Source organism: Ylistrum balloti, unplaced genomic scaffold (assembly GCF_031769215.1).
Source record: "Ylistrum balloti isolate Yb309-2 unplaced genomic scaffold, AGI_CSIRO_Ybal_v1 Utg370678, whole genome shotgun sequence".
Taxonomy (NCBI): Eukaryota; Metazoa; Mollusca; class Bivalvia; order Pectinida; family Pectinidae; genus Ylistrum; species Ylistrum balloti.
In genome coordinates this window covers 135,673-162,247 of record NW_026782409.1, presented here as the reverse complement: position 1 = coordinate 162,247, position 26,575 = coordinate 135,673, and the positions used below count along the sequence as shown (strand labels likewise).

Below are 26,575 nucleotides of genomic sequence, written 5' to 3'. Positions count from 1 at the left end.
AAGAGAACCTAAAAAAATGTTTGATACTATTTGTGATTGTGTTACAGTGGAGAGGGCAGTCGTCACTCTGACAATAGTGAGGATCGAACACCGACAGCCATGGCTCGGGCTGTCACAGTTCACCCAGATACCACCAGGGTCATGTACTTTGCCTAATTGACCAAGAGTGCCAGAATTACTGGGATTCCAGAGCTTTAATTTCACAGTCCATTCAACCTTATGCAGCAAGACTCAAACCAGGTCTATCTGGCGTTGTTTATACTTGTATTCTTATTGACCAGACATCAGAATCAACAGCCATCAACAAAAAAGACGCCTTGGTGTGACAATTGTTCCTTGTGACATAGACGCTTTGTTGTGACAATTGTTCCTTGTGGCAATGACGCCTTGGTGTGACAACTGTTTGGCATGACAAGTGGACATGTATTTTAGAATGTTCAAATGCTCTTTTACCATATCGCCTCCCTGTACATAGTGGACTTACCTGTTAATTGATATTAATTACCTGTACTTGAGCAGTGAGGGCCTGACACAGTATCACTAAATGTATGGGTAGTTGTAACTTAGTTTTAACTTAATCACAATTGATCAGCATCCCCATCTTTAATATTTACTCAAAAAGGTACTTAAAAAGCTAAACCATAGTCTATTAAATGCCTTTGAAATGGTTTATGACTGATGACTTAACCAGCTATTTTTAAAACAGAACTGTTATCTAATTTTGTATCTTGGGAAATTTTCTAAGTAGCTGATCTGTAGTGACTTTTTTATTCCTTTGTCTTTTTTTTTCCTTCTTTTGTTTTTTTTAATATTTGTAGGTGTCAAACCAGTAGAAACGGTTTAATAGTCAGAAATTTTATGTGTGATTCATGGCGTCATTTATTCCCACAACTATTTATTGTCATCTTTTTTCTGTGTGTACAACAGATGTTTGGGCTGTGAACAAGGAAGGTAGCAGGGACAGCCATGGTAGTACCTCACATCCTGCAAAGGATATATACAAATCCAATAATGCCCCACAAAAGTTTCTCTAAAATCATGTACTATAGATTTATCTTGCCTTTTCTATACCATTATCTATATATCTGCTTGTTTTGATGTACAATCAAAGTGTGCCACCTACTGGCTGCATTTTCTCCCTGCTACTTTCTCTGATATTTTATTAAGATTTTTATACCTGCATTTATCATATGATAGTACATATGTAGAATTTGTAGTCCTATGTGCTTATTTTAATGATGTGGCCAATGACATATACTGGGAATTTATCCGGTAGAAAGGTACGTACTGTGGTGCTGACAAATAGCCAAAGTAGAAGACTTATCTAAAATTTCTTTCTTCTTAACTTTTATCTGGAATAGATTTGTATTTGAGGTTTGTAATGTTCATTTTAAAACAAAATTGTGCAGGTAATTTAAACAACTTTGAGTTTGAACTGTCTTTCATTCTTGCCCTTTTGTGGTGCGATATGGCAGTTTGGTTTGGTTGAAACACACGAGGTTAATTTGGGTATTTTTCAAACCGATAGTCTTGTATTTATTGAATAGTCAGTTTAACCTTTTACTGTACAGGTTGAAATTGCCAGCATGCTAGTGAAATATGTTGATCATTCTTCACTAACATTTTATTAATTGTAAGATTTTATATGTTAGAATTATTTTGTGGGTGTTTGGCCTCCGTGATTCTTGTACATACAGTAGCTATTACAACCATGACACTGACATCATTGCCCAAGTTGATGACAAACTGAGAGTGAGGGTAGTGTCTAGATCCCTTTCAATTTTCTACTGCTAAGTTGGAAAAACTGTGAAATTCTGATTTAAATGTCATATATATTATACAATTTTAAAAGGAAACATTAATTTTACAATTTTTTCCAACATCTTAATAGAATATGTACCATTTATCCCAAAAAAGGTTTGATGTAAATTCAAATATTTTGCTTTTTAAAATTAACACAGTTTCGCCTAATGTGTCATTTAGCATAAAAACCATAGATTTTTGTATCGAGTCCCACCAGTGGTTTAAACCAATACTACCTGTGTTGTATCCACCTTGTATTCTCAACACCTACAACCAAGCCTGTTCTCTTGTCTTCCCAGACACCAAGTCCCATCTCGCTTGAATATTATGCAATTACATTCAAAACATTGGTTCAACTCATTCTTATCCATTAATAGAAGGCTAGCAGATATTCACACAACAGTATTTTTGCAATTATTTTAGGGCCAGTAAAATATTTTCCAGTCAGATAGATTTTTTTGTATAATATGTTCACTTATTCCTGATGTATCAAGGGTTATTGAAAACAATGTAATAGCACCAAATACAGTTTTCATAAAAAAATTGGGTTCCAATTTTATACAATGAAGTTTTCCGTAATTTTGACAAAAAATTTTGTAATTATTTAAAGAATGTGTTGAAGTTGTTTGGTGAATCATGACAGTAGAATTCAATGGAATCGTGATAAAATTTGTTAGAGAACTGAAAATTCAGAGATTCTTATATTGTTTCAAAAATCAGAATATTGATTATGCAATCATTGTTTTTGAGACCTTTTACCAGATAACATTTCTTAACTATAGAAGTAGACATTGTTTTTATAAAACAAGGACTTATTTAATGTATGGGCCCAGTCTTGTAATGTTAGTAATGTCAGAAGTAATTACATTAGGCAGGCAGTGTCAGATATGAGGATATTTTTAGGGGGGAGGGGAGATGTCAATGTATACCAACTGTTGTTGGTGTCCATGTACCACTGTTTATTGCATTGTCACAGTTTTCCAAATAAGATTCTTGAATACTCTTATTAATAATAAAATGTCTAGTCAACCAAAACTGCGATAGGTCCTGTCACTTTATTTCTGTTTATTGGACAAAGATAGCCTTTAGATTCCAAATTACTTTTATTGTATATAAAATTTATCAATTGAGTTTGAAGTATTTTTCTAGCTGTATTTGAAACAAAAATATTCTGCATTCAAGTCAAGTAAGAATATATTCACTACATAATAAGATAATTTTATCTACAGTAATTTGTGTTTTCAATGATGAATTTTACTCACCTAGATTTTTTCCTGTACGAGTGCCTCCTTACTACATTGTAATATTAAGTGTAGATAACCTTGTGTACCAACGTGATGGCCTGTGTGGTTGTGTTTGCTTTAAAAGGAGTGTACTGATATATATAGCCTTCAACAATGTTTGCCTATAAACCAAGAAAAAATACGTAACCAAATGTTTCATTCAAATTTGTTTGCTTTTGAAATGCTAGAGATAAAGTCCGAGATTCTTGTTTGTTGATGTCTCACTCAGAACAATAGACTAGTGCATATATATGACATCTGTTATTAAGGATCCTTATCAAAACATTCCATACAACATTTAAAACTGAAAAATAAAGAGAAAGTGAGATATTAGTTGAATAAAATCAAATGCCCCCCATCCCAATCCACCAATCAAGCATTTTGATATATATTCCAAGTTGGTGTGTTTTTAATACTGGCTGGAGACTGTTTCTACAAGTTTGTGGTTGTCTATGATTGATAATACCAAAGTATTGGAAATGTATTGTAATGGTTCAGACTTTCTGTGGGACTTTGGTATAGGATTAGCATGTTATAATAACATTGGTAAACAGGACCTGAAGAGGAACAAAACAAGACACTCTCACACTATATCTTATACTTTTTCGTGTTGTGGTTGCATATCTCTTATTTTATTGAAAATGATTCGCTTACAACCAAACCCACCTAGTCTTGACACAAGGCTGAAAAAGCATTCCTTTATTTTACAATTTATCTGCAGATTATATCTAGACGAAAGTCCACAGTTATAAGTGCCATTGGGACTGTCATGTTGATCATATAGTTTTCAGTGGCAGTCCTGTGAATGAAATAGTCCTACTTTTGTGGTGGTGATTTGAATGTAAAGTTAAACTAGTCCTATATCACAACTTTGTTGTATATGTAGTCAAATTCATGTGAAAGCAATTTGTTGTGTGAAAATGTCCTTAATGCAAATTGTCATTACATCTAATTGATATGATTTTTTTTCTCTTTAAATATTTTTATTATTGATGCAATTTGTATAGGCCTACAGAAGTGTATGTGTTGGGCTTTATGTATAGGATCATTGGTCTGCCAACAAGGTGCGTCATTCTGAAGTCTTTGTTTAGAGTGCAATTTTAATGTCCAAATTGTTCCATTATCATATCAAAATGTGTGTGCTTTATAGCAGGTCTGTTGTCCTTACGAAGACATATCAAGATACCATAATGATTCGTTTTAGCTCAATAGTTCGTTTTGGAGATGGCACTTACGATAGTGTGGTATCTGTTTTGTCCCGGTATGTGTGTGCTGGTAAGCGTCTGTGAGTGATTGTGAACAGTAAAGAGGTCCTAATCAGTTTGTGTATCAGATGGGTCCCTTTCTGTTTTTGTTTCCACCCACCCTGGCCCATTATATTGAGGGCCTTTGTCATTCAGAATTCCCTCATCCGTAGGTATCTTTTTTGTTAAATATGTATGTATATTATGACAAAGTGTTGATGTGTTATTTAAAAAAAAATATTTTCTTTTTTTCATAATTTGTACATTTTTTTTTCTTTTGTATGCTGGACAATATGGCATCTGATAAAAGTATTGCAAACAATTTATGCAAGAATGAAAGAAGGCATTTTGTCCTGCCATTTATCTTATCTGTCAGCCTTGTTTTCTGCGTTACCTAAGGTTCCCTTTAGGATCGTGATGGGAGAGATTTGACAGAACCTGAAATATTAGGGGATCATCTTATCACACTTAAACTACAAATAACAATTCAAGATATTTAATTAATAGTGTAGCTGGCATTCACCCAAATTTGTTTTTTATAATTTCACAATCACTCGCTGCCTGTCATGTGAAATAATTCAAACAGCCAATCACAAGTGTTGCTATATATTTCAGAGGGTCAAAATCTCATGTTTATTCTTTTAAGAATGAAATAACATGGTTGCAAAAGTTTGCAGTTCATCAAAGTAATCACTCTTCACTGCTCTGAAAGTGGATCTGTTTTATTAAGTTACGGAAAATTTGAATCTTAGGAGATAGATCTGCCAGCTAATAAAACAAAAATTTCTACCATCTGCTAAGTATTCACCTTAAACATCATTTAATGATCAGCCAGTACAAGTATGTGTGTACTTATCACATAATTCCATTGTAGTTTTAAGTGACATTTTACTGTAACCATGGTAATTTTAGGTCGGAATACTTGTCCTTTTCCCTCATTGTTCTGAAGCTTGAATAAAAAAAAATAGAGAAAGAAATTGTCCACGCTGTTCAGATGTTGTAGCCTGTAATTTTGATAAAAGGTTAAAAGTTTTGAACACTTAAAACAAGAACAAATAGAGAGTGCATTAAAGAATAAAACTCTTAGATGATCAGGAGAGTATTGAAGAACGAATCAAACGTAGAAGAAACAGTGTTATGAAAAGAGAACAAAAGACCAGCCTTTCTGTACAAAAATTGGATTGAACACAAGTTTGGAAACATTTGTATGTTGTAGTTAAAGATTTAAAATGTAACGGGAAAAAGTATTCTTGAATGTATTTTTTTTTTGGTTTTGGGAACAAAATCTGCCTTAAAGTTCAAAATTGTTTACAGGTACAGAACAATATTAAATCGGTGAACAGCATTGAACACAACACTTCAAAGGTTACAACAGGTTAGGAATCCATAGGATTAATTGTGAACGGGTTTATATTTGTGCCTATTTGTAAGGTTGTTTGCATCCTGCCTTTCAATCTGATGTATTTTGTAATTTAAAACTTAAAGATATCCGTTCATTCTAGGTTAAGGTTTAAATTTTTATGAATGGTAAGTAGGATTAGATTTCTTTTTTAATCTTTACATCGGCATAAATGAACTATCATTACTGTGTGCAAATGAAAGAGACCATAATATGATTTCCTGCATCACATTAACGGCTTGTGATGCAAGTTGTACCAGGAAATAAAAATCTAACATGACTTGTAATATTGAATAGTATGGAAAGTCATGAAGTAACAGTGTTGTTTATCTTTTGTCTAGCAATATGTGTTTCATGGAGTCTTGTTTGGGCAAAGCAATATTCCACACAATAAATAAGAAAACAAGTCAGCAATATCACAAAGCATATGTAATGTTTGTTATCAGCTAGCTGCTGTTGTGTTTGGAGAATATTAAGGACTGATCACTGCAGTGAAGTATCTAGTTGATTTTATCCACTTATCATCTGTATCTCATGTTGTATCATATTTCCCCCAGTCTAGTTAAGCACTGTTGCTTTTTAAAGAGTCCTATAAGTATTTTAAATTAATAAAATGAAGAAATGTATATTAAAAATGTCTTAAGTCTTGTTTTTAGGTCGCCTGAGCCGAAGGCTCATGGTGACCTATTGCCATCATGATTTGTCTGTCGTCGTTAACTTTTCACATATTCGACTTCTTCTCAAGAACCACTGAATGGATTTTGACCAAACTTGGCACAAAGCATCCCCATGGAAAGCCGCTTCAAGTTTGCGAAGAAGGGCGTGGCTCCAAGAAGGGCCCCAGGAGGGAGAAAAGGGGGGTAAAATTAGGTAAATTTTAAAAATCTTCTCATGAACTAACAGTCAGATTAAATTCACATTTGGTAATTAGGGTCCTTATGGCAAGGTCCACAAAGTTTGTGGATGAAGGGCACCAGTGGAACCTAAGAAGGTTTAAATTTGTTTTTGAACTGGCAGCCATACTTGATTTTGAAACGACTGAAAAGATAATGACTGGTGCCATCTGCTGATGATTTCAAGCAAGTTTGAGTTGAATCCCTCTGGTGGAAACTTGAAAAAATGAAGATGTGAAAAGTTTTGTGCAAGAAAAAAAGTTAACTATTTGTCAGAGTGACCCTTTGGATCAGATTACTGATTAAAACATCACATTGCCTTCCTAAAGTGCACAACATACAAATCTTAACTATGGATGTCAACTTCAGTAATATTTAAAACAGGTTTTTTAAGAATAGTCAAGACTTCAAACAACACGGAATTATTTTGAAAATGATATTTTATTATGATAGTATCTGGGTTAGCTCAGACATTATAATATTGACCTCAGCAACTTGACATGTGGTTAAATGCTTCCAGATTTTCCGTATGTTCAGTGAGGAAGCCACCACTTACTACTGTCTCCAAATATTCCTGGCTGTTCACAGGACAATCCAGCAAATACATCTAGGTAGAAAACATTTTAACCACAATATTGCAGAGACTGGTCAAGTTCATGTACACCTGACAACCATTCCATGTTTATGGTGCAATACCAAAAACAAGTAATACCCAGAAGTATTTCAAATAACCCTACACTTACTAGTATTATACCTCATCATAGGAGGCAGACAGATGATACCAGGATACAGAAATTTAACTCCATTAAACCTTCCTACTAATTGTAATGTTTTTGACTTTGATACCCAAGTCTCTGGGAGACAATAAGGAGTTTCAGGCCCTGAATGTGGTACATTTCACATCGTCTTAGTATTTTCAGGGAGCATAACAACAGGACAAGATATGGCAAGATACTCCAAATTTTTCCTAAATCAAATACTGCATATCCAACACAGAATAGCTCATATCAAAGAAATATTGACATTTTGTTCACGACAAATATAAAGGCTTTAATTACAATTATACTGAAAGGTTAAAAGTTTATAACAATTAAATTCACATTTGAATTATTTCAACAGATGTATAGTAACATATATAGATTCTGGTACAATAACTCACTCTCCATCCATACAAACTGATATACTACACCAAGAAAAATGTCTTATTGACTTTCTATTAACAAATAAATGTAACAAACAACGAGTTATAGTTCCTTTTTTGTGATAAAAAGTATAGTCTGTTTCAGGAAATTAATGCACCACAAATTTTTGGTATTGTGACAATCACAGAGTAAAAAACAATGAAGAAAGTTTTTTAAGTAGCTCATTAAGGTTTGAACATGTCAGACAATTGATGATGGACTAGTAAACATCAGTTGTAAAGTTATTTGAATATGATGCACGTGGGTCCAAATTTTCTTCCAGGAATATCTCTGTGTCCTGTTTCAAAGTCTCTAGCATAAGGTGATGAATTCCTAGGAGAAAAATGTATGAAATATATAAATGATTTTGGAGTAATACATCCCTTTCTGTACATAATAAACAGAAATTGCATTTTTGTAGAACTTGAAGGTATGTTTAACTCAGAAACACAATCCTACAATTGTGATATTAGTAACATTAACAACAGACCCACATATAATTCAGCAACAGTCATATTAAAGTAACAAAGTTTCACAGTATCTTTTTTTTCAAACAAATTTAAATTTTAACATTTTTGGGAAAATTTTGCGTTGATATGACAAGATAAATAAAATATCAAAGTGCTAAGTCTTTAAACTTGTTGATGTGTTTACTAAGAGTGAGACTTTGTACATACCTGTGTTAGATCTGAGATTAATCCGAGTCGGAACTGCTGTCAGAATCACTAGAGGATTCACTTTGGCTTACCACCGTTTTGATTGCAGAAGTTGTGAATGGGCTTGACTGCAATGGTGGCTTCTATCAACAGGAAAATTAAAAATCAGCCTTAACTTCAAAATTTCTTCAATCAATTTCATACCACTATTACTGTAACTGTCCTATTCCACATGGAAACATTCACCCTGGGTTTCTATTGACCTTGCATTAAACTATTTTAAACCAAACAAGAGATCCCAGAGGGATCTTGTGCCCACTTTTGTTTGCTATCTATTATTTTGTTCATTAAAAGTTGCATATTTTTCCTTCTTTTTTCTTCTCTCCTTTGTTTTTGCTCTTACTTACATGAAATTTTAAAATTCCCCCAAAGAAACAGTGATAATGATTTTTAATTGCCAAATCCAACATGTTCCCCAATCAGTCATAATAACTTATTAAAAATCAAAAGGGCCAAACTAGGGACCAAAAGGAATCTACACCTGAGAGCAATTAATCCAGTAATCCAGAAATATTGATAGTAAACTTTCAATATCAAAATCAAAGATGGCCACCTGGCCACTGCCTAACACAATGTTAGGGGTATACCTCGCCCCTCCCTAACCACTGCTGGGGGTATACCTCACCCCTCCCTAACCATTGCTGGGGGTATTACCTCACCCCTCCCTAACAACTGCTGGGGGTATACCTTGCCCCTCCCTAACCACTGCTGGGGGTATACCTCACCCCTCTCTAACCACTGCTAGGGGTATACCTTGCCCCTCCCTAACCACTGCTGGGGGTATACTTCACCCACTTCATAACACATTGTTGGGGTATACCTCTCCCCTCACTAACACAATGACAGGGGTATACTTCGCCCCTCCCTAACCAATACTGGGTGTACACCTCACCCCCTACCTAACACACAGCTGGGGGTATACCTTACTGTTTTTCTGAACAATAAATTAAAGTGATACTACAGAACTAGACACAAATAGTACTGTACAGAATTTAAACCGAGATAACAGAAAAAAAACCTGCCATCTCCTGATGACAGAAGATGTTGAGCTGTCGAGGATATCAAGCAATGTTAGATATCAAACAGAAATGCCTTGTACCTTTTCTAGCCTTATATACATATACTGAAGTCTTTGGTCAGTAAACATACCTGTGCTGTCTTTGTGGGTTGGGTATCACTGCTGCTACTGCTGCTGCTGCTGTCTGAGTCACTGGAGTCACTGGAGTCAGACTGTTTAGATGTTTTGACAGGGATTTTTGTTTTCTTCACTGGTGAAGTTGATGGTACCTGTAATGACAACAGAATGTTATCAGACAGTAATCCCATGTCACATGATAAGTCTGGGGGCAGAAAGATGAAGCCCCACGAGAAACAGACGTGAATTGTAAAACTCAACTGGATTCAAAGTATATGTTACAAATATCTTTGCAATGTAAATAATTTTGTAGTCTTACCAGTCGTTTTATTGGAGGAGATGGTTTTCTTTTATTTACAGATGACACCACAGGTTTTTGTGTTAAAACTACATTTTCACTATCTGATGATGGCGAAGATGAAGATGATGACGATGAAGATTTTGTCTTTTTCAGTACTTTCTCACTTTTTTTAGGTGAACGTACAACAGTTTCCTCATCACTGCTCTCAGAACTAGATGACGAGCTGGTGGAACTCTTTTTCAGTACCTTCTTGGGAGAAGGTACAACCTTCTGTGGTGAAAGTCTAGATTTTTTAGGTGATGGTGCTTGTTCCTCTTCACTTTCTGAGGAGTTGGAAGATGAAGGAGATGGTAACACAGGATTCTTTGATCTCTCTAGTGATGACTTCCGTGGAGATTTCAGTTTGGTCATTTTTTCTTCATCAGAGGATGATGGTTCAGGCTGCTGAAGAAAAAACAAGAGGCCCATGGGCCTTAACGGTCCTCTGACATTAGATACAAGATATTTGACCCCTGTGACCTTTAAAGTGGGTCAAGGTCATTCATTTGAACAAACTTGGTAGAGCTCCATGCCAGTATGCTCTGTGCCAAGTATTAGCCCCCTAGACCTTCTAGTATTTGAGAAGAAGTTGTTTGAATGAAAAGTTTACGCATGGCGGACGGCGGACGACGACGGACGAAGCACGATGGCTAAAGGTCATCTTGACCATATGGGTCAGATGACCTAAAAATGAAATAAAACACTACATATTAAGACTGAGACAAAATACAACAGAGAGTAGTACTGTATGTACCATGTAAATGTGGAGGACAAGGGGGAGGGGGTGTTATACAGGTTTATCCCATATCAAGACATTGTGCCCTTTCATCTAGGATAACAAGAGCTGACATCTTGTTTTGCAATAGTTGGAAAATACACAATGCCTACTACAAATATTTATTTTTTATTTTTTTAAGTCACCTTTGATGTTACATGTATTTGAAATTAAATTTCTACTCATGTGACCTTTGACATTACATGTCTACTCTGTGTGACCTTTGACATTACATTTATACTACATGTGACCTTTATCATTACCTTTATTCTCTATTTGACCTTTGATATCACCTTTATTCTCTGTGTGACCTTTGACATTACATGTCTACTCTATGCGACCTTTGACATTACATTTCTAATTTCAATATACACTCATTCCTTGTAAATACATTATTGTATTGAATGAATACTAAAATCAAATACAGGAATAAATAGCTGTCAGATAAAAATGCTGAGAAAGCATTTAGGATTCCTACACACAATACCTTAAAGTAACCCCTTCGCTTGCTATTAAAATGTAAAATAAGAACAAAAGGGCCAAACTCTTCTAAAAATTGTTAAATAAAAATGCTCTTCAGGAAAACACACTTTCATGTAATAGTTATAAAGCCTAGCTACTAAGCCAGATAGTAGAGACTTTCCTTTATGTCTATTTTCCTTGCAGCTGTAATCTGTTGTGGTGTTTAAGGCTGAGATTGACTAACCTTTGTGTCTATTTTCTTTGCAGCTGTAATCTGTTGTGGTGTTTTAGGTTAAGATTGACTTACCTTTGTGTCTATTTTCCTTGCAGCTGTAATCTGTTGTGGTGTTTTAGGTTGAAATAGTGGTGACTTACCTTTGTGTCTATTTTCCTTGCAGCTGTAATCTGTTGTGGTGTTTTAGGTTGAAATAGTGGTGACTTACCTTTGTGTCTGTTTTCCTTGCAGCTGTAATCTGTTGTGGTGTTTTAGGTTGAAATAGTGGTGACTTACCTTTGTGTCTATTTTCCTTGCAGCTGTAATCTGTTGTGGTGTTTTAGGTTAAGATTGACTTACCTTTGTGTCTATTTTCCTTGCAGCTGTAATCTGTTGTGGTGTTTTAGGTTAAGATTGACTTACCTTTGTGTCTATTTTCCTTGCAGCTGTAATCTGTTGTGGTGTTTTAGGTTAAGATTGACTTACCTTTGTGTCTATTTTCCTTGCAGCTGTAATCTGTTGTGGTGTTTTAGGTTAAGATTGACTTATTTTCCCTTGCAGCTGTAATCTGTTGTGGTGTTTTAGGTTGAAATAGTGGTGACTTACCTTTGTGTCTATTTTCCTTGCAGCTGTAATCTGTTGTGGTGTTTTAGGTTGAAATAGTGGTGACTTACCTTTATGTCTATTTTCCTTGCAGCTGTAATCTGTTGTGGTGTTTTAGGTTGAAATAGTGGTGACTTACCTTTGTGTCTATTTTCCTTGCAGCTGTAATCTGTTGTGGTGTTTTAGGTTGAAATAGTGGTGACTTACCTTTGTGTCTATTTTCCTTGCAGCTGTAATCTGTTGTGGTGTTTTAGGTTAAGATTGACTTACCTTTGTGTCTATTTTCCTTGCAGCTGTAATCTGTTGTGGTGTTTTAGGTTGAAATAGTGGTGACTTACCTTATTGTCTATTTTCCTTGCAGCTGTAATCTGTTGTGGTGTTTTAGGTTGAAATAGTGGTGACTTACCTTTGTGTCTATTTTCCTTGCAGCTGTAATCTGTTGTGGTGTTTTAGGTTGAAATAGTGGTGACTTACCTTTGTGTCTATTTTCCTTGCAGCTGTAATCTGTTGTGGTGTTTTAGGTTGAAATAGTGGTGACTTACCTTTGTGTCTATTTTCCTTGCAGCTGTAATCTGTTGTGGTGTTTTAGGTTGAAATAGTGGTGACTTACCTTTGTGTCTATTTTCCTTGCAGCTGTAATCTGTTGTGGTGTTTTCCTTAGTTTGAGTGGTGACTTACCTTTGTGTCTATTTTCCTTGCAGCTGTAATCTGTTGTGGTGTTTTAGGTTGAAATAGTGGTGACTTACCTTTGTGTCTATTTTCCTTGCAGCTGTAATCTGTTGTGGTGTTTTAGGTTGAAATAGTGGTGACTTACCTTTGTGTCTATTTTCCTTGCAGCTGTAATCTGTTGTGGTGTTTTAGGTTGAAATAGTGGTGACTTACCTTTGTGTCTATTTTCCTTGCAGCTGTAATCTGTTGTGGTGTTTTAGGTTGAAATATGGTGACTTACCTTTGTGTCTATTTTCCTTGCAGCTGTAATCTGTTGTGGTGTTTTAGGTTGAAATAGTGGTGACTTACCTTTATGTCTATTTTCCTTGCAGCTGTAATCTGTTGTGGTGTTTTAGGTTGAAATAGTGGTGACAACACAATCTGTCTGGTGTTTTAGGTTTTGACTTACCTTTGTGTCTATTTTCAGCTGTAATCTGTTGTGGTGTTTTTGTTTGTTATATTGGTGACTTACCTTTTTGTCTATTTTCCTTGCAGCTGTAATCTGTTGTGGTGTTTTAGGTTGAAATAGTGGTGACTTACCTTTGTGTCTATTTTCCTTGCAGCTGTAATCTGTTGTGGTGTTTTAGCTGTAATCTGTTGTGGTGTTTTAGGTTGAAATAGTGGTGACTTACCTTTGTGTCTATTTTCCTTGCAGCTGTAATCTGTTGTGGTGTTTTAGGTTAAGATACTTACATTTTCCTTGCAGCTGTAATCTGTTGTGGTGTTTTAGGTTGAAATAGTGGTGACTTACCTTTGTGTCTATTTTCCTTGCAGCTGTAATCTGTTGTGGTGTTTTAGGTTGAAATAGTCCCTTATTGTCACAATCTGTTGTGGTGTTTTAGGTTGAAATAGTGGTGACTTACCTTTGTGTCTACAACTGTACAGGTTGAAATAGTGTGACTTACCTTTGTGTCTATCACACTGTCTAGTTATGAGTCAACACAGGCCCCCTACCCTTTATCACACTGTAATATCAGTTATGAACAACACATGTCCCCTTTCCTATCACACTGTCTAGTTAAGATACAACACATGTCCCCTAAAACTTTGTCTAGTTATAAATATTTAGGTTACACATGTCCCCTACCCTGTCACACTTTTCTAGTTAAGTACAACACATGTCCCCAACCCTAACACACTGTCTAGTTATGATACAACACACGTGTCCCCTACCCTAACACACTGTCTAGTTATAATACAACACACGTCCCCTACCCTATCACACTGTCTAGTTATAATACAACACATGTCCCCTACCCTAACACACTGTCTAGTTATGATACAACACATGTCCCCTACCCTATCACACTGTCTAGTTATGATACAACACAGGCCCCCTACCCTATCACACTGTCTAGTTATGATACAACACATGTCCCCTACCCTATCACACTGTCTAGTTAAGATACAACACATGTCCCCTACCCTAACAAATTGTCTAGTTATAATACAACACATGTCCCCTACCCTATCACACTGTCTAGTTAAGATACAACACATGTCCCCTACCCTAACACACTGTCTAGTTATAATACAACACACATCCCCTACCTTATCACACTGTCTAGTTATAATACAACACATGTCCCCTACCCTAACACACTGTCTAGTTATGATACAACACATGTCTCCTACCCTATCACACTGTCTAGTTATGATACAACACACAACACATGTCCCCTACCCTAACACACTGTCTAGTTATGATACAACACATGTCCCCTACCCTAACACACTGTCTAGTTATGATACAACACACGTCCCCTACCCTAACACACTGTCTAGTTATGATACAACACACGTCCCCTACCCTAACACACAGTCTAGTTATGATACAACACATGTCCCCTACCCTATCACACTGTCTAGTTAAGATACAACACATGTCCCCTACCCTAACACACAGTCTAGTTATGATACAACACATGTCCCCTACCCTATCACACTGTCTAGTTATGATACAACACAGGCCCCCTACCCTATCACACTGTCTAGTTATGATACAACACATGTCCCCTACCCTATCACACTGTCTAGTTAAGATACAACACATGTCCCCTACCCTAACACATTGTCTAGTTATAATACAACACATGTCCCCTACCCTGTCACACTGTCTAGTTAAGATACAACACATGTCCCCAACCCTAACACACTGTCTAGTTATGATACAACACACGTCCCCTACCCTAACACACTGTCTAGTTATAATACAACACACGTCCCCTACCCTATCACACTGTCTAGTTATAATACAACACATGTCCCCTACCCTAACACACTGTCTAGTTATGATACAACACATGTCCCCTACCCTATCACACTGTCTAGTTATGATACAACACAGGCCCCCTACCCTATCACACTGTCTAGTTATGATACAACACATGTCCCCTACCCTATCACACTGTCTAGTTAAGATACAACACATGTCCCCTACCCTAACACATTGTCTAGTTATAATACAACACATGTCCCCTACCCTATCACACTGTCTAGTTATAATACAACACATGTCCCCTACCCTAACACACTGTCTAGTTATGATACAACACATGTCTCCTACCCTATCACACTGTCTAGTTATGATACAACACACAACACATGTCCCCTACCCTAACACACTGTCTAGTTATGATACAACACATGTCCCCTACCCTAACACACTGTCTAGTTATGATACAACACATGTCCCCTACCCTATCACACTGTCTAATTATGATACAACACATGTCCCCTACCCTACCACACTGTCTAGTTATGATACAACACAGGTCCCCTACCCTATCACACTGTCTAGTCATGATACAACACATGTCCCCTACCCTACCACACTGTCTAGTTATGATACAACACATGTCCCCTACCCTACCACACTGTCTAGTTATGATACAACACAGGTCCCCTACCCTAACACACTGTCTAGTTATGATACAACACAGGCCCCCTACCCTAACACACTGTCTAGTTATAATACAACACATGTCCCCTACCCTAACACACTGTCTAGTTATGATACAACACAGGCCCCCTACCCTAACACACTGTCTAGTTATAATACAACACATGTCCCCTACCCTAACACATTGTCTAGTTATGATACAACACATGTCTCCTACCCTATCACACTGTCTAGTCATGATACAACACATGTCCCCTACCCTAACACATTGTCTAGTTATGATACAATACATGTCCGTACCACAACATATTGTCTTGTCATGATATAGGTATGATATATATACTTGATGTTTTCTGTATAAAAGAGTTGAAAATCTACTTACGGGATTTTCGCCGTTTGGAGATGAGCTGTAAAACAAAAAGAAATAAAATAGTCACAAGACTTTATCACACGAAGTTTCAGTACCTATATATTACTGTTACAAACAGGACTTTCTAGACTTTTAAATTTCAGTTCTTTCTGTCGAACACATGCTGGACTTAATTTCAGATCCAGAAAGGAACACATTTTAATTAATAATGTTGATATCTTATTGTTTAAGATACTTACAAACATTCTGCCCTTTTACTGTGATCAACTTCATCTGATGACTTTGCAGGAGTATTCTGTAAAATAAATTGCCTGACACTTTATTTTCTTATACACTGGAAAAGTTTACACTCACTTTTAATGGTGTACGATTTCCTTTTCTCACCTCAGGATTCTTTTTTTTTTATCTGTTTGAAAATTTCTTGTCTTGCCTAGCATTGAGACAAGGAGATTTCCCTATCAGGAGAATGATATGACATTACGATTACAATGCACTGAAATCACATCAACAAATGTCAACAATCCAAATTACTGAGACAACAAAAACACATAAGTTTACCTAATTAAGCCAGCAGAGGAAAACAATCATTTATCCCGTTGTTGGTGAGACAGAGGTATCTCAACCCTCGGATAAAGATCATTAAGATGCAAACACTCAGTAAGCCTCATGTCTGCCATCTTAATCATTTTTTCCCTCGCGTTAAGATTCTCAAATCTCACCTTCAAGGATCTGAAGGATTCTATTAATCTCAGCCCTACAGGAAATATGATAATTCATAAGTTTCAAACACTATGCAAGCCTCCAGTATTCTAATTAATAATCGTCCCCACTGGGTTGTTACAATAATACATTACTTACTATATAGACTCACCATTTCGTGTCTCCCTTCTCACTAATTCTGCATGCCCCTCAACTGTATCCTAAGTCACCATCACATTACTTACCTTTTTTGTCTCCCATTTCGTTAACTCTACACGTTCTTCCGCTGACAAGTTTTGCAAGAATTCTTTGTACTGTTTTGCATAGTCAACCTTTTCCTGTGAAAGAAAACATTTTTAGTAAAATTACTCTTAAGTCAAGTTTAGGCTTCAGCCATAACACTCTAGAATTATAACATAATACTGTCCTCAAACATTTCTGGAACTTTTCTCCGATAAAAAACAAAAAACAGGTTTTACTGTAAAATCATACATTTTTGTGAGGTTCAGTTTTTGTGGTTTTCCAAAAAATCACAATTTCATGGACATTTGATTTCATGGATAAATATAGCTCTACACATGTCCTTAAACTAATTATGTTGATTCTTGGACATATGAATTTGTGGATTTAGAGTTCCAGTGAAATCAACTTAAATAAATTCCCCGTGAAAATTGATGATTTCACAGTATCACATTTCCCCATGAAAATTGATGATTTCACAGTATCACATTTCCCCATGAAAATTGATGATTTCACAGTATCACATTTCCCCATGAAAATTGATGATTTTACAGTACCACATTTCCCCATGAAAATTAATTATTTCACAGTATCACATTTCCCCGTGAAAATTGATGATTTCACAGTATCACATTTCCCTGTGAAAATTAATGATTTCACAGTATCACATTTCCCCATGAAAATTGATGATTTTACAGTACCACATTTCCCCATGAAAATTAATTATTTCACAGTATCACATTTCCCCGTGAAAATTGATGATTTCACAGTATCACATTTACTCATGAAAATTGATGACTTCACAGTATATACACGAGATACTTCTATTCACATAACTAAGATCTGACAGCTAAACACTGCAGTGCTAAATGTCTGTTCAAAGATATAACTCAGTGCCTATATGAAAGTTAGATGGTGATTGACCTGGCAATGCTGAGAGATTAACTCTTTCATACATGTGTTATACTTTGATCAAAATCCTTATAAGAAGTGAATTGTTAGGGTGGGCACATTGATTCCTCATACACAATGGTAACATTACTACCTAGCGGTCGGGAATCAGTTAAAATCCATGGTTGTAGTGGAGGGACATCAGTTGCAAACATAATAGATCAAAAGCTTGGAATCAGTTTTTGCAGATTATAATCAGTTCAATCATTTTCCATTTCAGTATTCTTGTCTTAATGATATTTTCTTTGTTTGTGTTGTATAATTCCTCTTTAGTGTTGAAGCAATTAAATATAAACCAAGTATTTCCACTTGATACCAAACAACTTTACTTCCAGCATATTTACCATGGCCGCCATGACGCAGAATCTGTCTAGAATTGTGGTGGTAAATCTACAATCACTGTTAATCTTGCAAGAATTGATTTTTTAGTAGGTTTACAGTCACAATTCTAGAAAGATTCCACATAGTGGCAGCAATTGTAAATATTCTGGATGGTAAAGTTAGTGGGGGAAATGAGCAGAAATCCTTAGTTTATAACCAGTAATTGTTACAACAGATATGTAAGTGAGTAGAAAAATGTCTTATCTTTTCATTTATGTATGATTTACAACTATCCAGTGATGTTTACATTATAAAACTTTGCTTCACGACAACAACATGCTGATTTTTCCAGGATTTGGCATTTTGAATTCTGGCTATCAACTGTGACCAAGACAAAATTAAAATCTAAATAGATAGTCAGGACTCAAAACCCTTCAGCCTTATAATTCTTTAGCCCCCATATCTATCAAACTTGAGTAGCGAGTGATCTTACCTTTATACACATGACAACAAACTAGACATCAGATGAAATGAAGGGATATTTCTTCAATTTTTCCAATTAATCACTAATAAACAATACTATCATCAGAATCAATATTTTTTCACATCCACTTATCAATATTATCTGAATATCCAAAGACCTCTACGCTATTAATTATCCAATAAAATCCACTTTACAATGTAATCAATTACATAACCAGCTGACTTTGTATTCAATATTTATAGAAAGTCAACACATCCTCTGTGGCAGTAAGATTTTCCTTTATGTGGTAACTTTATCCTAAAATATCCCACATACCTAGAGAACATAAGAATGAAAATTGTTGACAACTGACATCTTTATTACCCGTCATAAATTGTGCTTTTGCCAAAATAATTAATGAGACACATGTCTATAGTATATCCTTTTATATCCAGATCATAGAATTTTCATTCATTAAACTACATTTTGATCATTTCCAAAGACAACCGTGAACATTTTGACCTGTGAATCAACCAGCTATATATAGTATGAAATATTACAATCAATCACAGCACAAGATCAGATTAAACCACGAGATAATCAATTACTTTTTTTCCGGAATATAAGCCACACCTTTTTAACTCGTGAGCTGGTCATGCGGCTTATATACCAGTGCATCTTATATTTGGATGAAAAAAAGGGGGTGGGGAAGTGTACATCAGTGTGAGACGGTACAAGGACAAACAGCAAGTTCTCAAAATTTGATAAAGTCCCACAGAAAAGCATGAGACCAGGACATGGATATGCCAGTCCCTTGAAGGTCATCACAAGTAGTGCTGTGCAGAAATCAGTATAGCTAGTCTAGTTTATGTGTATTTCAACCATTCTAATAATTACATACCTGAAGTGCTTGTTTTTCAAACTCCATCTTTCCAGAGAATGAAAGTGCTTTCCACTGAGCGATGTTTTCTTTCTGCTGTTCTTTTTGTGTCATATGAGTCATTTTTGAATGATTTTGTAGCGAAAAAATTCTGAAAGCGGATCTGTTGAAATAAAGGGACAGTACATGACTAGAATTCAAGGCAAAACATTGATATTCCTAAAATTGTAAAGTAATTAATTCTGTTTGTTTTTATGGGTTCCCTAAATTCACAAATTCATATATTCAAGAACTATTAAAAACAGAAGTAAATCTATTGAATTATACCGTAAATTTGCGGGTATAGTGCGCAGGTACTTTTTTGGGGTCAGATTCGAAAAAATTAAAAAAAAAAAAAAAATTCTACAGAAAAATTAATTGATTACTGGTTACCGCGATGAAACAGTTGTGGTTTGATCCATTGATAATTAGGAAACCATGAAATGAGTGTCAACAAAATATTAACTTTCTGAACCATAAAAATTGACCTCAACAAAAAATGTATGATTTTACACTATATCAAATCTTGATGGGATTTGGGTTTAGTTAATGGGTTTAGTTAATATTTATTGGGTTTGGTAAATGAGTCGCAATTTCTCAGTAACAGAACATTCCACGGCATTCGCGTTTTCGGCATAGTGTATTTTATGTGCAGAACTATTTTTCAAGGTCAACATAGCTGACCTCTCAGGGTACACTTTAAAACTTACCGTGGATTTTCCGGCTTCCCTCTTGCTTTCTGTAAGATTTTTTGTGCATTTCTCAGCAATATCGTGGAGCTGAATTTACTTTCTGGATGATTGTTCATGAAGACTTTCAGACGTTCCTGGAAACCATATCATCTAGCATCATCAATTAAGTCTAAAAATCACAACTGAATGGGAAATAATATTCCACAACTGAGTGTATCACAGACAGTAGAAAACAAAGAGCTGGTATGTACAGGTGTATCTAATTTGTGGGCAGAAAATGGACACCAAGACTCGACACTACAATAAATTTCTGAACATCAATATTCTTTTGAAAGAACGTCAGACCTGAAATAAAATATTTTTTTGTAGTTCCAACATCTGATGTAAAGAAACTAGTCCCATTTTATATCATAAACTGTTAAGTCATCAATGTTTCAGAATACACAGATTGAAATATTACCTCTAAATCTTTGTTAGCAACAACTGCTTGATCGAGCCACTTCTGTTGCTTTTTAGGTTTAAGAGTGGCAAATTTTGCTTTTCCATGACTTCTTATTTCCGATTTGTCAGCCTGTTAAAAAAATGAAATACAAAATCTGAAAAATTACTCAAAATTTGAATTTCTACAATTTGTTTCCGGGACTTTTGTGTCTGAATTAAAGCTCTGTTTTCATGTTGATATATTCATTAAATGCTTTCCTCGGTTTTCTGTCTACTCAGGTTTGTTATTGTTAAATAAATGAAGTTAACAATTTTAGAAAAATAATGGTGATTTTGGAATCATAATATGTAAGTACACATTTTTTTTTGTCTATCAAACAGATGTTAAACTCACGTGTAGAGTAAGTACTGTACATGTTAAACTCATGTGTAAAGTACTGTACATTTTAAACTCATGTGTAAAGTACTGTACATGTTAAACTCACGTGTAAAGTACTGTACATGTTAAACTCACGTGTAAAGTACTGTACATATTAAACTCACATGTAAAGTACTGTACATGTTTAACTCACGTGTAAAGTAAGTACTGTACATGTTAAACTGATGTGTAAAGTACTGTACATGTTAAACTGATGTGTAAAGTACTGTACATGTTAAACTCACGTGTAAAGTACTGTACATATTAAACTCATGTGTAAAGTACTGTACATGTTAAACTCATGTGTAAAGTACTGTACATGTTAAACTCATGTGTAAAGTACTGTACATGTTAAACTCATGTGTAAAGTACTGTACATGTTAAACTCACGTGTAAAGTACTGTACATGTTAAACTCATGTGTAAAGTACTGTACATGTTAAACTCACGTGTAAAGTACTGTTCATGTTAAACTCATGTGTAAAGTAAGTACTGTACATGTTAAACTCACGTGTAAAGTACTGTTCATGTTAAACTCATGTGTAAAGTACTGTACATGTTAAACTGATGTGTAAGGTACTGTACATGTTAAACTCATGTGTAAGGTACTGTACATGTTAAACTCATGTGTAAAGTAAGTACTGTACATGTTAAACTCATGTGTAAAGTACTGCACATGTTAAACTCATGTGTAAAGTAAGTACTGTACATGTTAAACTCATGTGTAAAGTACTGTTCATGTTAAACTCATGTGTAAAGTACTGTACATGTTAAACTCATGTGTAAAGTAAGTACTGTACATGTTAAACTCATGTGTAAAGTACTGTACATGTTAAACTCATGTGTAAAGTACTGTACATGTTAAACTCATGTGTAAAGTACTGTACATGTTAAACTCATGTGTAAGGTACTGTACATGTTAAACTCATGTGTAAAGTAAGTACTGTACATGTTAAACTCATGTGTAAAGTACTGCACATGTTAAACTCATGTGCAAAGTAAGTACTGTACATGTTAAACTCATGTGTAAAGTACTGTACATGTTAAACTCACATGTAAAGTACTGTACATGTTTAACTCACGTGTAAAGTAAGTACTGTACATGTTAAACTGATGTGTAAAGTACTGTACATGTTAAACTGATGTGTAAAGTACTGTACATGTTAAACTCACGTGTAAAGTACTGTACATATTAAACTCATGTGTAAAGTACTGTACATGTTAAACTCATGTGTAAAGTACTGTACATGTTAAACTCATGTGTAAAGTACTGTACATGTTAAACTCATGTGTAAAGTACTGTACATGTTAAACTCACGTGTAAAGTACTGTACATGTTAAACTCATGTGTAAAGTACTGTACATGTTAAACTCACGTGTAAAGTACTGTTCATGTTAAACTCATGTGTAAAGTAAGTACTGTACATGTTAAACTCACGTGTAAAGTACTGTTCATGTTAAACTCATGTGTAAAGTACTGTACATGTTAAACTGATGTGTAAGGTACTGTACATGTTAAACTCATGTGTAAGGTACTGTACATGTTAAACTCATGTGTAAAGTAAGTACTGTACATGTTAAACTCATGTGTAAAGTACTGCACATGTTAAACTCATGTGTAAAGTAAGTACTGTACATGTTAAACTCATGTGTAAAGTACTGTACATGTTAAACTCATGTGTAAAGTACTGTACATGTTAAACTCATGTGTAAAGTAAGTACTGTACATGTTAAACTCATGTGTAAAGTACTGTACATGTTAAACTCATGTGTAAAGTACTGTACATGTTAAACTCATGTGTAAAGTACTGTACATGTTAAACTCATGTGTAAGGTACTGTACATGTTAAACTCATGTGTAAAGTAAGTACTGTACATGTTAAACTCATGTGTAAAGTACTGCACATGTTAAACTCATGTGCAAAGTAAGTACTGTACATGTTAAACTCATGTGTAAAGTACTGTACATGTTAAACTCATGTGTAAAGTACTGTACATGTTAAACTCACGTGTAAAGTACTGTACATGTTAAACTCACGTGTAAAGTACTGTACATATTAAACTCACATGTAAAGTACTGTACATGTTTAACTCACGTGTAAAGTAAGTACTGTACATGTTAAACTGATGTGTAAAGTACTGTACATGTTAAACTCATGTGTAAAGTACTGTACATGTTAAACTCACGTGTAAAGTACTGTACATATTAAACTCATGTGTAAAGTACTGTACATGTTAAACTCATGTGTAAAGTACTGTACATGTTAAACTCATGTGTAAAGTACTGTACATGTTAAACTCATGTGTAAAGTACTGTACATGTTAAACTCACGTGTAAAGTACTGTACATGTTAAACTCATGTGTAAAGTACTGTACATGTTAAACTCACGTGTAAAGTACTGTTCATGTTAAACTCATGTGTAAAGTAAGTACTGTACATGTTAAACTCACGTGTAAAGTACTGTTCATGTTAAACTCATGTGTAAAGTACTGTACATGTTAAACTGATGTGTAAGGTACTGTACATGTTAAACTCATGTGTAAGGTACTGTACATGTTAAACTCATGTGTAAAGTAAGTACTGTACATGTTAAACTCATGTGTAAAGTACTGCACATGTTAAACTCATGTGTAAAGTAAGTACTGTACATGTTAAACTCATGTGTAAAGTACTGTTCATGTTAAACTCATGTGTAAAGTACTGTACATGTTAAACTCATGTGTAAAGTAAGTACTGTACATGTTAAACTCATGTGTAAAGTACTGTACATGTTAAACTCATGTGTAAAGTACTGTACATGTTAAACTCATGTGTAAAGTACTGTACATGTTAAACTCATGTGTAAGGTACTGTACATGTTAAACTCATGTGTAAAGTAAGTACTGTACATGTTAAACTCATGTGTAAAGTACTGCACATGTTAAACTCATGTGCAAAGTAAGTACTGTACATGTTAAACTCATGTGTAAAGTACTGTACATGTTAAACTCACATGTAAAGTACTGTACATGTTTAACTCACGTGTAAAGTAAGTACTGTACATGTTAAACTGATGTGTAAAGTACTGTACATGTTAAACTGATGTGTAAAGTACTGTACATGTTAAACTCACGTGTAAAGTACTGTACATATTAAACTCATGTGTAAAGTACTGTACATGTTAAACTCATGTGTAAAGTACTGTACATGTTAAACTCATGTGTAAAGTACTGTACATGTTAAACTCATGTGTAAAGTACTGTACATGTTAAACTCACGTGTAAAGTACTGTACATGTTAAACTCATGTGTAAAGTACTGTACATGTTAAACTCACGTGTAAAGTACTGTTCATGTTAAACTCATGTGTAAAGTAAGTACTGTACATGTTAAACTCACGTGTAAAGTACTGTTCATGTTAAACTCATGTGTAAAGTACTGTACATGTTAAACTGATGTGTAAGGTACTGTACATGTTAAACTCATGTGTAAGGTACTGTACATGTTAAACTCATGTGTAAAGTAAGTACTGTACATGTTAAACTCATGTGTAAAGTACTGCACATGTTAAACTCATGTGTAAAGTAAGTACTGTACATGTTAAACTCATGTGTAAAGTACTGTACATGTTAAACTCATGTGTAAAGTACTGTACATGTTAAACTCATGTGTAAAGTAAGTACTGTACATGTTAAACTCATGTGTAAAGTACTGTACATGTTAAACTCATGTGTAAAGTACTGTACATGTTAAACTCATGTGTAAAGTACTGTACATGTTAAACTCATGTGTAAGGTACTGTACATGTTAAACTCATGTGTAAAGTAAGTACTGTACATGTTAAACTCATGTGTAAAGTACTGCACATGTTAAACTCATGTGCAAAGTAAGTACTGTACATGTTAAACTCATGTGTAAAGTACTGTACATGTTAAACTCATGTGTAAAGTACTGTACATGTTAAACTCACGTGTAAAGTACTGTACATGTCAAACTCATGTGTAAAGTACTGTACATGTTAAACTCATGTGTAAAGTACTGTTCATGTTAAACTCATGTGTAAAGTAAGTACTGTACATGTTAAACTCACGTGTAAAGTACTGTACATGTTAAACTCACGTGTAAAGTACTGTTCATGTTAAACTCATGTGTAAAGTACTGTTCATGTTAAACTCATGTGTAAAGTAAGTACTGTACATGTTAAACTCATGTGTAAAGTACTGTACATATTAAACTCACGTGTAAAGTACTGTACATGTTAAACTCACGTGTAAAGTACTGTTCATGTTAAACTCATGTGTAAAGTACTGTACATGTTAAACTCATGTGTAAGGTACTGTACATGTTAAACTCATGTGTAAAGTAAGTACTGTACATGTTAAACTCATGTGTAAAGTACTGCACATGTTAAACTCATGTGCAAAGTAAGTACTGTACATGTTAAACTCATGTGTAAAGTACTGTACATGTTAAACTCATGTGTAAAGTACTGTACATGTTAAACTCACGTGTAAAGTACTGTACATGTCAAACTCATGTGTAAAGTACTGTACATGTTAAACTCATGTGTAAAGTACTGTTCATGTTAAACTCATGTGTAAAGTAAGTACTGTACATGTTAAACTCACGTGTAAAGTACTGTACATGTTAAACTCACGTGTAAAGTACTGTTCATGTTAAACTCATGTGTAAAGTACTGTTCATGTTAAACTCATGTGTAAAGTAAGTACTGTACATGTTAAACTCATGTGTAAAGTACTGTACATATTAAACTCACGTGTAAAGTACTGTACATGTTAAACTCACGTGTAAAGTACTGTTCATGTTAAACTCATGTGTAAAGTACTGTTCATGTTAAACTCATGTGTAAAGTAAGTACTGTACATGTTAAACTCATGTGTAAAGTACTGTACATATTAAACTCACGTGTAAAGTACTGTACATGTTAAACTCACGTGTAAAGTACTGTACATATTAAACTCATGTGTAAAGTACTGTTCATGTTAAACTCATGTGTAAAGTAAGTACTGTACATGTTAAACTCATGTGTAAAGTACTGTACATATTAAACTCACGTGTAAAGTACTGTACATGTTAAACTCACGTGTAAAGTACTGTACATATTAAACTCATGTGTAAAGTACTGTACATGTTAAACTCATGTGTAAAGTAAGTATCGTACAGTCATTCATTTTTGTGAGATATTTATTTTCGTGATTTTTTGAGTACTCCAAATCCACAAATTCTTATGGACAGGATTAAGTTAAAAAGATTAATCTATATTCATCTAGAAATCAAGTGTAAAAGAAAAAGAGATATCTTAAAAAAAAACACGAAAAATAAAACCCTGTGGAAATTTGTAATCTTACAGTAATAAGAAGTTATGAAAACTCAATTACTCAAGTATCAAATATCATTACTGGA

The 26,575-nt window shown here is 34.7% G+C and overlaps 2 protein-coding genes across 6 annotated transcripts in view; one reads left to right on the top strand and one right to left on the bottom strand.

Annotated features, from left to right (window-relative positions):
* Positions 1-6,364, top strand: part of LOC132557486 (protein argonaute-2-like) — a 45,508-nt gene extending 39,144 nt beyond the window's left edge. For all 5 annotated transcript variants that reach the window (XM_060221977.1, XM_060221980.1, XM_060221978.1 and 2 more), the window contains exon 21: positions 48-6,364. In XM_060221977.1, the coding sequence (XP_060077960.1) occupies positions 48-156 (109 nt within the window). In that variant the 3' untranslated portion in view covers positions 157-6,364. The remainder of the gene's footprint in view (positions 1-47) is intronic.
* A 680-nt stretch (positions 6,365-7,044) lies between these two features.
* The window catches only part of LOC132557479 (nucleolar transcription factor 1-B-like), a 28,310-nt gene continuing 8,779 nt past the window's right edge, over positions 7,045-26,575 (bottom strand). The window contains exons 9-19 of the mRNA XM_060221968.1: positions 20,774-20,884; positions 20,332-20,447; positions 19,604-19,745; positions 16,973-17,065; positions 16,268-16,323; positions 16,041-16,065; positions 12,120-12,149; positions 9,974-10,399; positions 9,669-9,806; positions 8,481-8,602; positions 7,045-8,136 (exon numbers count right to left, since the gene is read on the bottom strand). Coding sequence (XP_060077951.1) covers positions 8,498-8,602; positions 9,669-9,806; positions 9,974-10,399; positions 12,120-12,149; positions 16,041-16,065; positions 16,268-16,323; positions 16,973-17,065; positions 19,604-19,745; positions 20,332-20,447; positions 20,774-20,884 — 1,242 coding nt within the window. The 3' untranslated portion in view covers positions 7,045-8,136; positions 8,481-8,497. The remainder of the gene's footprint in view (positions 8,137-8,480; positions 8,603-9,668; positions 9,807-9,973; positions 10,400-12,119; positions 12,150-16,040; positions 16,066-16,267; positions 16,324-16,972; positions 17,066-19,603; positions 19,746-20,331; positions 20,448-20,773; positions 20,885-26,575) is intronic.